Source organism: Chanodichthys erythropterus, chromosome 23 (genome assembly GCF_024489055.1).
Source record: "Chanodichthys erythropterus isolate Z2021 chromosome 23, ASM2448905v1, whole genome shotgun sequence".
NCBI classification, from domain to species: Eukaryota; Metazoa; Chordata; class Actinopteri; order Cypriniformes; family Xenocyprididae; genus Chanodichthys; species Chanodichthys erythropterus.
In genome coordinates, this window is record NC_090243.1 from 3,877,714 (window position 1) to 3,893,839 (window position 16,126).

General features: G+C 38.4%; 1 protein-coding gene across 9 annotated transcripts; it reads right to left on the reverse strand.

Moving 5' to 3' along the window:
- Positions 1-1,643: 1,643 nt before the first annotated feature.
- Positions 1,644-15,567, reverse strand: zfhx2 (zinc finger homeobox 2). 9 transcript variants are annotated; one of them, XM_067377485.1, is made up of 6 exons: positions 15,475-15,563; positions 12,820-13,006; positions 11,911-12,069; positions 11,663-11,723; positions 7,021-11,042; positions 1,644-4,220 (listed from the first exon to the last, which is right to left on the reverse strand). In XM_067377485.1, exons 3-6 carry the CDS (start codon positions 12,022-12,024, stop codon positions 3,846-3,848), a joined length of 4,572 nt encoding a protein of 1,523 aa, XP_067233586.1. In that variant the 5' UTR covers positions 12,025-12,069; positions 12,820-13,006; positions 15,475-15,563; the 3' UTR covers positions 1,644-3,845. The 9 variants fall into 9 exon arrangements, 5 of the variants coding, with proteins under 5 accessions (XP_067233586.1, XP_067233584.1, XP_067233585.1 ...); XR_010893749.1 differs by lacking the exon at positions 12,820-13,006 and adding an exon at positions 5,769-6,549 and having other exon boundaries at positions 4,085-4,220; positions 15,475-15,567; XM_067377486.1 differs by lacking the exon at positions 12,820-13,006 and adding an exon at positions 6,422-6,549 and having other exon boundaries at positions 4,087-4,220; positions 15,475-15,567.
- Positions 15,568-16,126: the final 559 nt, after the last annotated feature.

The following is a 16,126-nucleotide window of genomic DNA, read 5'->3' on the forward strand; positions in this document are numbered from 1 at the left end:
CTTGGTCCTTTGACTTGTTTTGTATGTAAAGTCACTTATAAATACTTTTTTTTTTTTTTTTTAAACTTATTTCCAGAATATAGTCCCATATTTAGGCTACTGCTTGGCCCAAATAGCGCAATAAAGACCAAGCTGTTGAATATCAGGAATTAGATATTTTTTCAAAGCCTCTTTTTGAAACTTTATATTTTATACATTATAATTTTATTTATTTCTATATTGTTCTCTGAATGTTTGTCATGTTGTTCATAAAAAAATGAATTAAGGAAAATATATGTAATAATTTAATTATGACCACTAATGGTTGTTGTCAAATATCCCCACCTACTGTCCGAGTTGTACTCACATAATGTAAAAATTCAGACTTTTTTGGTGAAATTTGTTGCACATAATGTGCACATAAAAGAGAAATCCATTTATACATTTCGATGGTCAGTAGTAGTAGATGGTGTAGCCTATGTGATAAGTGATATCTATATGATATCAATGAGTAAAAAAATATTTGTTGTTTTTCCTGCTTAAAATTGGACACTTTAACAATATTGATAAACATTTTCATTCATTTATTTTTTAAAAGGTTTGTTGCCTCGAAGCAACATTGTACCACAATGGACAAATTGATACATTTGACATTTTCATGTAGAAAAAGAAGAAATATATCTATTGAAAACATCAATTTCTTTAACCAGACACATGAATAAACAAGTTATTTTTTTAATGTATTACAAATTTCATATTTAATAAAAAGTAACTGTTGCTCTCAGACAACATTGTACCCTCATGGAACACAATTATTACCAAATAACCATCATATATCATCATGTTATCATATCAAGTTATCATATCCATCTGCCATATTTGCTCTATGACCCCCTCATCCTCCCCCTCTTCAACTGCCAGTGCTACCTGATTTATACCTTTTTGAAGTGCTATAGAAAATGTGCAGATATATGCAGATATAGTATGTGATGTGATATACTATTCTGATAATTGCATTACAGAATTATACAAAAATGAAAATATATTTAGATAAAACTTTTTTTTTGTCCTCTAAAACTTTTGATTATATATAATGTAAAGTTCTTGAAAATACTTTACTTACCAGTGAAGGTGAATGGTATTATTCATATTTTCTGATTAACTGAACAAACAAGTGAAAAATGCACTTTTCATTGGAGAAACAATATATGTATATATATATATATATATATATATATATATATATATATATATATATATATATATATATATAAAATTTATATATAATATATATATATTTTTTTTTGGGATTGCTTTTCAAGTGAGATCTGGCAACAATGCTACTATGCATACACTGGAATGCCGAGATATTCAATGTAACAAACCATGGCCTTTGAAATTGTGCATATTTGTCTTACCCATTATGAGAAATGAATATTGATCTCTAACAAGTAGGTTCAGTGTTTAGTGTCATACTTCAGTGTTTTCATTTGACAGCCACATTAAGTTATCTATCAATGAAGCTGAGCACCTGACAAGATGGTCCATAATAATTATAATAGTGCTGCTAATATGTAACTTAAAGTAAACATAAAATAATATATCTACAAATACAAATTCTAAGGGTAATTTACATAATGAAGAGAAACATCAATACATGAACTTCAGTTTATTTGTTTTCTGCATAAGAAAAAAGGAGAACCAACACAAAATGAAGGTACATTTGAGGGGAAAACAAGCTTAATCAATATTCTAATTTTTCATAACAAGACTGCCACCATTATCGTTCAATATTCATATCAATGACATCTCAAAGTCTGAGATGCCATTAAAACCGTTATGAATCAATAATAATCAAAAGTGATGAAAGTACTGAAAAATAGTAAGTAGTACAGTTATAACAAGTGATAATCAAGTGTCAATGAAAAAGTGAAAAGATAATATAAAAGCATTTCTCCATTTTCTACCTATATACTCTGAACAGTGCAACACCATGTGATCCCACGTCCTGTAGCACTGCACTACAACCCAGTCCATGTTCATTTCATATGAGCTACTTGACACTAATTTGAACAAAAACAACTTGTATTTGCTGGGATATACTGAAAACAAAATGTTTCAATGAACTTCAAGTGTTCCAAGTTGAGTTGTCGGAAATGCATTTAACTGTAGCTCATGCTTAAACCCTGGACTAGTTCAAAGTGTCAAGGCAGGGGAGCTCCTTTGTAGTTTGCGTTACAAACACTTCCAATCAAGATTGCTTTTTGGTTTCTTTAATGAGACAAAGCAAGAGAAAGAATAACTTTGGAATATCATTTTCTTAATATAGTTCATTAAAAAATCTTTTTTAGTTTTGCATTTTGTTAAAGTATTAATAGTATCAATAATAATATACAAAATAAACCAAAAAGGAAAATCGTCTTTAGTATTTCATGTCCTTCAAATCACACCTCCTGTTGCCCTGATGAATAGTTTCCAGGTCCACTAAAGCACCCTGTCTTCTCTCCAGGTGGGGTTTAAAGAAAAATACTTGAATCTACTCAGTATGAGCACTCGGTTTGCAAAAAAAAAAAACACAAAATGCTTAATGAAAGAACAAGAAAAAAAGATGACAACTCTCTCCCATTATTCTAAAATGCTTTTGCTTTAACCATAAATAAATGACTTTTTGTGTTTAATTCTTATCGACAGGCTGGGGTTACTCCCTAAACTCAAACCAAACAAAATGGTTTATCTGAGGGTATAAGGTACATAATTTCAATGTTCCACAAATCCATATAAAATTGTGTGAGTACAGACTTGACTTTGGCTTCGTGCACAGCGGCTAGGTCTGATCCATTATTTTTTTGTCTGTTTTAACTATGTGCAATGCAAACTCTTTAAAAATAACATTAAAAGCTGATTAATACTTCATTATAGTTTGACATACAGTAAGATTTTACCATACAACAAAACTGTTTATTTTGCGGAACACGAAAACCTAAAAAAAAAAAAAACATGTTTGAGAGACTTTAAAAAGGGTCAAAGTGCTGTATGAGGACCATCTGACATCTTTAACGTTCAACGAGAGCTCTGCTGATGACTATAGGATTGTCATGATGGTTGTTCAAAAATAGCTATCGTATTGTTAACGTCCTCGTTTTAATGCGTCTGGATTCAGAACACTCTCCCAAATTCTCCTTATTCCAGACTACACATTCTCTGCTTTATTTGTCATTTCTACTATTTCATTACTATCAACTGTTAGCATAGTCTAGTCTTCTTTCAACTGAGCCAGAAGGAAAACTTCTGTTTACAGAATAAATTTCTTTGAATTAACAAGACTATCGGAGATAAATCAGCTTAGAAACGACTCTTCTATATAGGCTTTAAAACAGGCTAAAGACCACCCTGGCTCAAGCAAAAGCAGTACCACAAACATAATTGACAACCCAGAGCACTTTGGTTGAGTTTTTGGGTGCTTCATTACCATAGATTCTCCCAATCAAACAAAGTGTTATGTGTAAATGTGAGTAGAATATTACCCAACATAATAGGAGTTTGAACCGAGATGAAGTTGTGAAAAACGGACCATAATCACATAAGCATTAGCATGTCCATGATTACCATTTCAGTAGATTATTTATAGTAAAATGATGCTGTGGCAATAGGTCATTAAAAGGAGCCCTGTAAGTAAAGACTCTGTATAATAATGTCTTGCTGATATCCAAGGAGAGAGAGTGTGAAGATGGCCAGAGTCATCTGGGCCCACTCCAATTTTAGAGCCTCAAAAGAACATTAGCTTAAAAGACCAGCACCCTTTTTCTGTCTATTGAAAGCCAACAAGTCTAGTGGGTCCACAGACTACACCAGCTCCAATTCATTGTTTAGCTGGAGCTGCTAGCTGGTGATGGGGTAGAAGACTGGCTGGCAAAACCAGTAGACCCCGTACCAGATCCATTGCTGACCAACGATGCTTGCTGACCAAAGTTAGTGGTTCTCAGAGTGGCAAGATGTCGAGCAGAGAAGACATGGTCACGTGCCGCAGCCCTGGATTCGAATTCAACCCCACAGGCGTCGCACTTGCCTCTCAGAGTCTCACGACCTGTCGTCTGGCCGATGGTGTATGTTGGAGTTGGTTCCACAACTGTCAGTTGTACAGGTTTGGGCAGGATGGGACGGTTGGCTCGGAGAGCATTGTATTGTAGGTAGCTACCCGAGCTGACATCTACCTTCTTGGAAGGATCAATGGGATTAGGCGACTGTGTAAAGATGTAATGACAATGTCAGTTTCATTTCATTGCAGAAAAACAAAATGTTAAGTAAAATCAATAAAAACAGACAAAACTTCCTTATTGACCACACGCTAAGTCAGGGGTCGGCATCCTATGGCACGCAGAGAGGTAACTGCTGGCACGTGAGCAAAAGCGAGAGAGGTGTATGCATTTCATTCAGATAAAGTACCTTGCACCTGCATACAAATCTACATTTTGAGGTAATCATTCCTCATTTTACACACAGCCTGTTTTATTAAGGAGCAAAGCCATTCAAACTCTCAAGGTCCATAAAGGTACTAAAAATATAACAAACAGTTCATGTGAGTTCAGTGGTTCTATCTTAATATTATAAAGTGACAAGAATACTTTTTGTATGACCAAAAAAAAAAAAAAAAAAAAAAACTTACAATATCTATATGGGCCAATTTCAAAACACTGCTTCTGAGCTTTACAAATCGAATCAGTAAATCAGAGCGCCAAAGTCATGTGATTTCAGCAGTTTAGCTGTCTGATAGGAGATCCGAATCACTAATTCGAAATGAAAGATTCATAGAGCTCAGAAGCTTCATGAAGCAGTGTTTTGAAATCAACAAGATATTGTTGAAAAGTCGTTATTTTTTTTATTTTTTTGGCGCACAAACAGTATTCTTGTCGCTTTATAATATTAAGATAGAACCACTGAACTCACATGAACGTTTCAAATATGTTTTCAGTACCTTTATGGACCTTGAGAGTTTCAATGTCTTTGCTCTCAATACAGGCCACACTAAGCCATCAGATTTCATCAACAATATCTTAATTTGTTTTCCGAAGATGAACGAAGGTCTTATGGGTGTAGAACGACATGAGGGTGAGTAATAAATGACATATTCATTTTTGGGTGAACTAACAGTTTTTTAATGTTATAAATTTCAGAGAGTCTTATTAAGCATTCCACACACACTAAACTCTGTTCATGTGTACCTGGTTATAAATGTACCCTAGAAAAAAAACAGAACGTGTGTGCATCGTGAGACACAACAATGGCACTGATGTATTTTTTAGATATGTGCAAGTTACTTACAGTTAAAACAGCTCAAACATGCATTTTAGTCTAGGACTAGCTGAAGTCTTGTGTGTGAAATTAGGGGTAAATTATCTTTCCAGTGCAGTCTTTGATCTTGAAATTAGCTGATGATAAATAAAATGAAGCTGATATCTTGCTTTCATCGACGTGAACTCTGTTGAATTTGCATGTAGAGTGGAAATCGAAGATTAGATTTATATTCGTTTTGTGGAGACACACTTATGTTGCCAAGTGTAACAAAATATAGATCAGATCAGATAGCTATCTGATCAGTAAAAACGCATGAATGACCAAATGAAAATAAACCCATTGGAAATTTGTTCTTCAAAGTCTAATTTAAACCTAAAAACAAAAAGTGTGACAAATTTAAAACACATTTTTAACGAAAAATTGCTTCAGAAATATTTAATATTTCTATGCAAACCATTAGGAATATTTAAAATATATTTATATGTATTTATACATACTTGTGACACTCCGTGACAAAGAGGTTGCCGACCCCTGGTCTAAGTGCTCCAGTTTTTATGAAAAATAACCAGAAATGAAAGCAATTTTAGTAGTAAAATCATAGCTGCCATTACTTTCCTGTGCGCCATACACTCCTGTCCAGGAGGTGGCGGAAACAATCATCTGCTTCTAGGCATTAATGTAAAAGATTCAAGGACTGCGTCCCAATTCAGAGGCTGCAATCTTCAAAGGCCGCATTCAAAAGTTGATTGCATCACAGTGGTGGTGAAGGCTGTCCCAATTCGAAGGCTTTACTTAAATGCGGCCTCGAAATGTGTCCTTCGTTTCCCGGACAACAAAGGATACAACAGATGGATCCTTCACGGCCTAGTCTACCCCAAAATTCATTGCGCACTGGTGACGACAGGATTTCTTGAGAAAAAAATGCTGGGTTACACTTAAATGCAAGTATTGGGTTTCACCTTACTCGAAGATCTAATGATAAAAATGTATTTTAAAATTTTTTTTTTTTTTAAGGCGGTTTCAAATGCTGACTTTTAATCCTTTATATAGTTTATACTCTTTACTATGTATATAAAATGGACCAAGGTGACATATTTAGAAATGTTTTGTTTTCAGACAGTTGAATATAACTTTCAAAAAAGTCCAGTACAAACGTTACTGCCGCTCATCAACGGCAGCCGTCACAGTTGTAGGCAACAAGAGCAATCCTCCGTAGGCTAGACCGTCCCATTTAACAATGCTCGGTCTGACCTTTGCGAACTTCGAAGGATGCAGCCTCTGAATTGGGACACAGTTAAAGAAAAATAAGTAAAAAAAGTAAAAAGTGCCACCTACTGTGTGAAGCGTAGATGCCGCACAAGAGAGAAGTGGCAGCACGTTTTACTACTTACATTAGGGGATGAACGAAGCACTTAAATACCCAACCCGATTAATTTATCTCCTTTTGTTTACAAGAACTAGATGCAAAGGAGATGAATGAAAATGTAATGCATACAGGTTTGGTATGACATGAGGTTGAGTAAATTTTGGATGAATTATTTCTTTAAAAAAGGCATCACCACTATGTCAAAGTAATTAATAAAATATGAATTAAAGATTACACTTTTAGTCTACTGCACCTGGCACATTTTTATAATGTGTTGCTATGACATGAGAAAGTATCTGGACACCTCTAAGGCCAATGACATTGTAGCAAAATACTAACATAAGACATGAAAACAGCTGCCATATTAGACAAAATACCCTTACCATTTTCTCTTGCTGAAGCCTCCAGCGTTTCTCCTTGGCACGCGTATTTTGGAACCAGATTTGCACAACCTTCAGTGGAAGCCCAAGCTCTGTCCCCACTGCCTCACACTCCAGTGCATTAGGATGAGCACATGTCTCATAGCATGACTGCAGGATGGACAGCTGAAGACAGTTCAGGTGAGTTCGAGGTCGTCTTGGGGTGGAGTTCTGCAGCATGTAACTTGTTTCTTTTTGGTTTTGACCAGAGGATGCTGTAACCGTCACAGGGGATGGTGTGGAGGGCGTGGTGGTAGTGGGTGTAGGTCGCTGTGAGCTCAAGCCTAATTGTTCTCTTGAGAGGGTGTTGATCTTGAATGGACCTTTCTGAGACCAATATTTGAGCCCATTGTGTTTCTGAGTTGCCAAGGCAGAAGATTTGTTAATTGGCGTAGGGGACAATTTTGGCACCATGTGGCTGGTAGTCCCAGACTCGACCCCTCCTCGGTAATCGTCGTCATCATCATCAGTACGGTCTGACTCGGCTTGTACCTCTTCAACCTTCCTTTTCGGAGCAGATCGAGATGAAGGAATCCCACTGACTATCAGAGGAACTGCAACTGGAGTGGCCACTGTCTTGGGAGCTATTTTAACCATTGTAATGGGTGTTGCTTCTGTTTTGGTCTTGTGAACTAATGAAGGACTGGTGGACACAACGGTGAAAGAGCCAGTCTGATTTGGTCGACTTGGACCTTGAATGGGAATTTTTGGGGGCTCCTTGACCTCCTTCACCTTATCCGTCTTTGGAGGAACATTTCCAGTTTGGGGTTTTGCAGAGACCCAGCCGGTGGAGGGACTTGGGTTAGGTTTAGGTGGGGTTGAGAATATGGGCTTCGAGAGTGGCCAGGTGAACTTAATGAGTGGTTTCCCAACAGCCGCCAAAGTGCCATCACTGATAAAACGGACCTCTCCCTTTCGCTCTCTAGCCCTCATATTCTGGAACCAGATCTGAACCACTTTCTTTGGAAGATTTACCCACTCAGATATTTGTTCAAATTCATGCTTTCCTGGGTTTGGATCTTTGAAATAACATCCATAGAGAATATCAAGCTGATCAGCATGGATGATGGTCCTGGACCGCCTCATGTCCCTGAATCGTCTGACTTTTGGCCTCTTTTGCTCCCGCTCTTTTTCTCGTTCCTTCTCTTTTTCCCTTTCCATGAGTGATGTGCTAACCTTTTCTGCTGCCCTCATGTACACAGTGCTAGTCTTAGCCAAATTATTGCGATTAGTTAAAGTACTGTTATTGGAAGCAATGGCAGGATCTGGCTTCACCTGAACAACGATGAGACCTCCATCTGTAGGAACCCCAACAGTCGCTGGTCTCAATCCCAGACCATCAAGCAAATGACTTTTTTGTATGGAGGACTTGTTAGCTGGGGAGACCGATGATGTTGATGATATTGTAGAGCTATGGTTTTTCCCCATGCTTAGATCCAATGCAGACTCGCAATCATTACCGTTAGATAAGAAGGAGTGTGTAAGAGAGGTGGTTGCAGGTGCTGCTCCTGGACTTCGAGTAACTGCTTGAGTGTTTGAAAAGGTCATTTTACCCCGATCTCCTTCTGAAACACCTACCCCAATAACTGATGAAGGAAGCGAGAGTACATATGGACTGTATAACTGGGTGGAAAGTGGAGCCAATGACAGGGAAAGGGGCAATGACTGCAAGATGCCAGTTGGAACACCCTGGTGATCAACCGCAACTGAAAGAGGAGTAGGAGGGTCAGCTTGCGCTTCCAATTGAAGATCAAGATCTACATCTTGCTTCTCTCGCTTGATCTCCACCTCTTCCTTGTCAATCTCACTCTTTCTTTTTTTCCTTTTCATACTCTGTTCATCATCATATTCATCCTCTGCATCCGAGAGGAAGACTGTAGTAGAACGAAGAACCTTTCCACCACCACTTGACCTTTCAGCTGTTGGCTCTACCTGTGAAGACTGTTTGATTGGGCTACCTGACTCTTCCCTCATGGAGCTGCTTTGACTTTCTTCATCAGTCACGATAACAGACGTGTAGAACTCTTCATTTTCAGAGTCGGATGTCAACAGCAATTCTCTTGGGCTGCCCTTACCAATCCTGTGTCGTTCTGCACTACTGGAAAGGTCAATGGCATGACTGCCTGTTGTTGATGGACTATGTTCATCTTCACCCTCATCTATCATTAAATTACCTTCTTCTTCCTCCATACTTCTGTCCAATTCATCATGGAAGCTGTCTAATCTTTCCCTATCTTTGGATTGCCGGGCGTCTAAGAACCACTTGCGTACCTCTTCTCCACTTAGCCCTACCTCCCTGCCGAGGGCTTCACAGTCCTCCCGCTGAGGACTAGATGTTTCAGCATCATCTCGTGACTCTAAAAAGGCCCACAGAACCTGAGACTGGAACTCAGTGAGCACAGACCGTCCTGAAGACAAGAGTGGATGAGCTTTAGCACTTCTATGGCCTGAAGCTCTTAAGGCAAAATTAGTGTTACGAAAGGTACAGTTAACAGCGCCAGAGCTGTTAACGGGATGTGTATGGCTGAGACCTTGATTTGGATCCATAACACATGACAACGAACTATCACGCCGAAGGACTGAGGCCACTGAGGATTCAGTTACTTTGGAGTTTGCATCATTCCCCTGACACACCTTTTCACTGGTCCTCTCGATTTCCATTTCACTTTCTTCTTGCTCTTTTTCATCACATGTTGTGCCGTCATCCACTATTTTCTCACTCTGCTCTTGTGTTTTCTCAACCTTAATACAGATCTCTTTTTTTAACCCATCAATTTTCCAGTCCTCTTCAGATTTTAGTGACATTTGCTGATTGCGAGGCTCTACTTTTATCTCATTGTGTACTCTCAAGTCTGCACCCTTGTCCGCTGTCTTGTTGGTCTCCTCTATACTCATTTGAGTGGTGGTTGGGAGGCCAAATGCAGCCCACTGACTTTGTAAGCCACTGAGTCTTTGGGCCAAGAGAGCCTGTTGTGCAGCACTGAGACCAAGAACTGGCACTGCCTGCTGCAAAAGCTGGTTTGGAGACTCTGGATTCTGGCCCTGGATTTGGGTTTGAGTTTGGAGTCCATTCAACACCAGGGGCATGAGCATCTGAGGCTGGGGTATAAGCTGCGGGGTAGCTGCCCCTGGTGTTGCAGATGTCCCAGTTGTGAAGAGAGGAGGAAGAATGGAGTGTGGGAGAGAATTTGGGCTGGAAGTCAGGAGAGTGAGAATAGCAGACATGGCTTGTGCGGAGGCCACCGGAGAAGAAAGTAATGAGGGAGCTAGCTGAGGCTGCACCTGCTCTCCGTCTTTGGTTGTTACTGCTGATGGAGTCAGGTTTGCTTGGGTGACACAATTGCTGGTGGAGGCGTTAACTAACTGTGTGGTGCTTCCAACAGTGGTCGCAGCCAAGTTTGTAACCATGGTTCCAGTTCCTGTATTTGCAGTGGAACTAGGAGTAGCATTCCCCGCACTCCTGCTGCGACTCTGGTGCAACACAGATTTTAAATGACTTTCCAGGGTGATGGCATGATTGTAGGAGACACGACAGACGGCACACTGGTATGGTTTGTTGGAGACATAAGGTCTAGCCAGAAAAGGGGTTGAGTCACTGTCTTTCACCGTCCCGGTTCTCATCCTCTGAATATGGGTGGTTGAATTATAATGAACACTCAAAGCCGTTCTAGTGGGAAATGACTCCAAACATGCATTACACTTGAATGGACGGTTATCACCTTCAGAAGCTACGCTGTTTTTACAGACGGATCTGCCATTGCTTATAGAAGCTTCTGATGTTTTTACGGTTTGCTCCACATTGTCCTGATCTGACTCCAGGCCACCCATGTCACTTTCCTCATTTCTCCCTGCCTCCAGCTCTTCATCCAGCTCTTTTTCCTGAGAAGAACCACCCTTGTCACCTGCATCTGTAGGTTCGCTCTCATTTTGGGAAGCCATTGAGGGGGACTTTGTGTTCTCTAAATGTTTCTGCTGAGAGGTCTCATCTAATGAATTGATAAAAAATAAAATTCAATGTTAGTGACCATTTAACCAAAGTTAACCAAAGCTAAAGGTAATAATAAATGTATTAAGATAAAATGTAATGTATGTGTTTGAATCCATAAATCATTGATTATTTTAGCAATATTATAGAATAGGTAAATAAATTAAAACGAAACTATACAAAATATCATAGAGCAGGCATAAACTGCAACATTCAGTTTACCCCCAGTCCATCCCTCACCTTAAAAAGCTTGAAACCCCTTATGCTCAAATATACAACAAAAATCAATTGTTTGGATTTAAAAACAACCAGTAAAATGTAAAAAAATAGCAACAATTTTGACTCTTTTTCTCCCATCCATCACGTCCAGGAGTCAGCATGAAAACTGAATACTTGTGGGGGCCACACTCAGTAGGCTACAACATACAGGTGGTTCATTGCCATGGAAACTACTGAAGCAAGGTGGTCACCAACACAGACAATTGTGTGTCCAGTGGTGCATAACCTAGGCCTGGTATCAATAACACTGGAACCCAGGATCTTAGTGCTGGGATAGTGTTAAATCACTGTGGCACAAATGCAAACACTTAAAAAAAAACTTTATAGATGATCAAAACTCACCTGCATCATTTTGGGCTTTGGATTCTTCATCTTCAGCAATGGAAGAGTGCTTTGGAGCAGCCTTATGAAAAGAGGAAACCAATTATTTACTTTAAAAGCAAATAAAAAGTAGTTTCACTGACTATACAACCAATGTCATTACTTTCGTAAAAAAAAAAAAAGAAAAAAAAAAAAGCCATCAAAACTTATGTAATGACATTACAAAACATTACCAATATATAACAGTCCATCTGTGTAAATATACTCACAATATCCAGTAACTTATCAAGGCAAGCAGGGAGGACACTGTGTTTGTCCGTAAGGTGATGAGAGAGATTCTCACGGTCTGGTTGACTTTCTTGACATAGAGGGCATAACCACATTGACCCCCTCTTACTGGCACCTCCCAGAGTTTCTCCTGGCTCCTCCTGTAACAAAAAAAAGTGTTATTATTTATTACATGCAATAATATTTTATCAGATCTAAGTAAGGAAAATATTTTATTACTCGTTTATATTCAGAATTGACAAAATATATATTTTTTAAATTATATTTTATAGTATGTAATTATACATTCTATGTTTCCAATAATGTTTAGATCCAGATAAATTTTAACCAGGACATGGACCATGTCCGTGCGTCGCCTATCAATGATATCATACCCAAGTTACTCTCAAATTATTTTGTAGAAACCATGAAAAAAAACCAAAGACGCTTTAATATATTGTGTTTTATTAGACAAGTGAGCAACTGTTTGGATACATTCATCAACAGAAAACTAATCATTGTTATATAGCTCAACACAGTAAGTCTTATTGTTTAAATCTCATTTTCTTGATTTAACGAGAGTACCATGTTTTAATATGCCTAATATAGATCTAGCTTACTGCAGTATGCAACAAATATCTCACAGTAGTCGCCGAACGAACGCAGAGAGTAGCATTATAACAACTTTCAACACACAAATGTATCTAACATGATACATAAGCACTGCGTTACCCCACGAACGCATGACCGGAAGAAGCGTACGTCTGCAGCAGCATAAAAGCTCCACTACTCTCAAGCCATGTGTTGTGCTTGTCTCTCATTAGCAATCGCTCCAGCGGCCTAGTTCCGCTCCAATGGCTTTCTGCCACACCCTGCTTCATACTACAGTAATGTTAATAAATCTTTAATACATTAGCTTATCCATGAATAGAATTTCTTCCTGAGTCCCATCAGATTCTTTTCCACCAGCTGTAGACAGGAAAACAACACCTCCCATGATTCCATGAAATCAAGGCGTCATCAAGCTATGCCGTTGTTTTGAATATACGACCTCTAGCGGCAAAAATTTACATATTGTGCCTTTAATGCATCAGTGATCTGAAAGTAATGTGAAATTAACAAATACATTAAGTGCAGCACTTATCAAAGCTAAAGTCTTAAAGGGTTAGTTCACCTAAAATGGGAAATTCTGTCATCATTTACTCATCCTCATGTCATTCCTAACTTTCTTCTGCAGAATGCAAAAGAAAATGTTCTAAAGAACACTGGTGTGCAAACAACATTAAACCCCACGGAATTTCAAGATACCAATATTTTATCTTTATCACAGAAGAAAGTCAGTCACAGATTTGGATTTAGAATGACATGAAGGGAGTAAATGATAACAAATAGCCCTTTTTTCTATAAAAATGAAAACATAATTAGAATAAGTATACATTTATAGACATTGTCTAATGCAATAACATTCTTCATGACATTATTGTACAGTCAGTTCTAAAATAGTTGTTCAGAGTTCACATAAGCTTAATCATCAAAACTCTATAATATACTTTAAGAAATGTGACAATTGTCTGATTAATTGGGTTTGATGTACACTTTGACAAAAAAAGCATGCATGATAACATTGCAATATATCACTCAACAACCCCTTTCATCAATCCCAGTATGTTCACAATAAGGTCTGACATTGTGACTTGTAGTTATTTATATAGGCCATACAAATTACAATCTGTGCTATGCACTTATAACAGTTCTTGTGCAAGACATCAAATCTGATTCAGAGATGCAGTTATGTTCTTTCTGCTAGACACAACATAACAAATCTTGACCACCGATACCTTGTGGCCTATTTATAAATCATGCATTTGAATGCACATTACTTTATTTAAGGCATCCCATGTTGATCCAATCTGATAAGCAGAAATCATGCATGCATTTATCAGTTCTGCAATAACTAGGCTATTTAACGTCAGAGGAGGCCTAAATGTTGACCTTGACTAGTCTTATAATATGCTGATGTGGGTGAAATTTGTCAACATGTTGCCCCTTGTGAACAAGGCGACATGGGCTGTAAATAACAGATAATGGGTGAAAATCCCATGGGATGTTAATGACAGTAATGTCTCTTTAAAACAATAACCCAAATAAATAAATAACACATACGTCGAAATCAAAGACATAAACATCTTAATTCACATCTATACGACTTCATTTCGCGTATGCATGCAAAATTATTTAAATTACACCGTTTCTGGCTTCGTTTTTACATGCCACTGTCAAGTAACGAACAGACATCAAATGCCAACAGTGCTACAATGCCACGCCAATTAGCTTCCCTGCTAGACTGAAAACATGCACTGAATCCTCAACACAAGTACTATTAACTTCTCCTAAAAGTCAAAGACAGACGAACCCACACGCCGCGGGACACTGCCGTTCGACAGCGAGCTCATATGGCCGCCATAACTCTTGATGATTTCGTTAATTAACCCACAGCCTAATTAGCAAGACCCGTGTGCTGTTGAATCAATTTGAAACGGAGAGCTTTAGCCTGCCTCGCTAACACGCACATACACACACTCCCTCTCTCACTCCAGTGTAATCATGACAAATACCCCATTAAAGTGCATTGCACTGCAGTCTCCTGCCCCAATTACCCCTTTTCCCAACTTTAATCGCTGCAAAGCGACTGATTTTAACGATTTCTTACTTGAAGGGTGATGTTAAAACAAAAGAAGCCGTTTTCTCATAAACATTCGTGGCACTTCACATGGCTAACGCAGCTAACAACACTCAACAAATTGGACAACTAATTATGTATCGCGTATCAAGCCACAAATCGCCCACAAACTTCTCAAAGACACAGAATTAGAGCTGTGAGAATAAATTACACGGTCAAACATTCGCCACGGTCGAGATGCTGCAGCCCAAGTCTGCTTTATTGCGCTAATTGAATTGTGTAAATAGGCTTTCGGCTCTCATATGTAAAACCCCGGGCTTGATTAGTTCCTCGCCCCCCTGATTGTGGCCTGTTGGTCGGGCATTGAGACATTCCCCGCCCGCCGTCCGCTGCACAGCGGAAATTGCGGCCTACATCGACTAAGCTATTTAATTAATGAATTTGGGTTGCTTCATACAGATGTGTTAAAAAACAAGCCGTTTGCCGTCCCCCTTCGGCATTTATCTAACCCATTACCTTGCATCTGGCGGTCTAAGTTCCTCGTTCAGTATATAATGTAGATATTGAGCATCATAAGTGTGTTTTAATAATTGTAGAACGCGGTAATTAACGATGGATGAAGCGCATTGCTGCTCGAAAAGAGCGACGTGCAACACAACGAGCAGCGAAAGGGGGTGGCGGGGCCAAAATGAGAGACCGAGGAAGAAAAGTTTGGATTTTAACACTCGAAAACCAACTAAATATTCGCAGTGAAATGCCATGCATCAAATTATCTGTCGTGCTCAGGACGCGATGAGATCCGCATCGCCCCCACGATCGCAACTTCTTGATCAATTCGGCGTCAACATCGTTTAATTAACACTAAAGCAATTAGCTAAGGCTTTACCTGCATGGTTGGGACTCCAGCACACGCTTCCTCTCGCTCTTTAAAACTGAAAAGTTTTGTCTCTCTCTCCCTCCCTCACTCACTCACTCCGTCCTCCCTCTCTCTCTCTCTCGTTCACTCTTGCATTGCTCTCCTCTAGTAAACACACGACAGCTCCCCCAAAAGCTGACTGCTCACTCTCTCCAAGAATGTTCCTCTTCCCACTAACGGTTCGACTCAACACACCTAAAAGCATGTTGGAACAATGTTGTTTTACTGACACCAATTAAATTATTTGTAACTTTGTTCATAAAATCGTCTTTAACACTGTAGAGGTGAAGTATTAAAAACATACAAGGCAAATGAGAGAAAAGTTTAAATAAAGGTGTGTGTACATAAATAATTAATAAATATATAATATTATTTAATTACTTATTAATTAGTTAATATTTATTTTATGTAATTAGTGATATTGCGTTAATAATTATATGATATGCATTAAGCAAATAAAATATGTTAATAAATGTAGTGTATAAACAAAGAATATTAAGCAATTACTTAAAAGAAACACCAAAACATAAAAATATATACAGAATATTTGTAGTCATTGCTTAATAACCATATATATTACTATATTATATTATACTATATATTACTATATTACAATTACAAT

What these genes read in the sequence shown, in the direction of transcription:
- zfhx2 (XM_067377483.1), bottom strand. An exon ending in TTGATAAGTTACTGGATATT is followed by an intron (nt 11,724 to 11,910) that starts GTGAGTATATTT and finishes TCTTTTCATAAG; the next exon opens with GCTGCTCCAAAGCACTCTTC. An exon ending in GGCTTCAGCAAGAGAAAATG is followed by an intron (nt 4,221 to 7,020) that starts GTAAGGGTATTT and finishes ATCTTTACACAG; the next exon opens with TCGCCTAATCCCATTGATCC.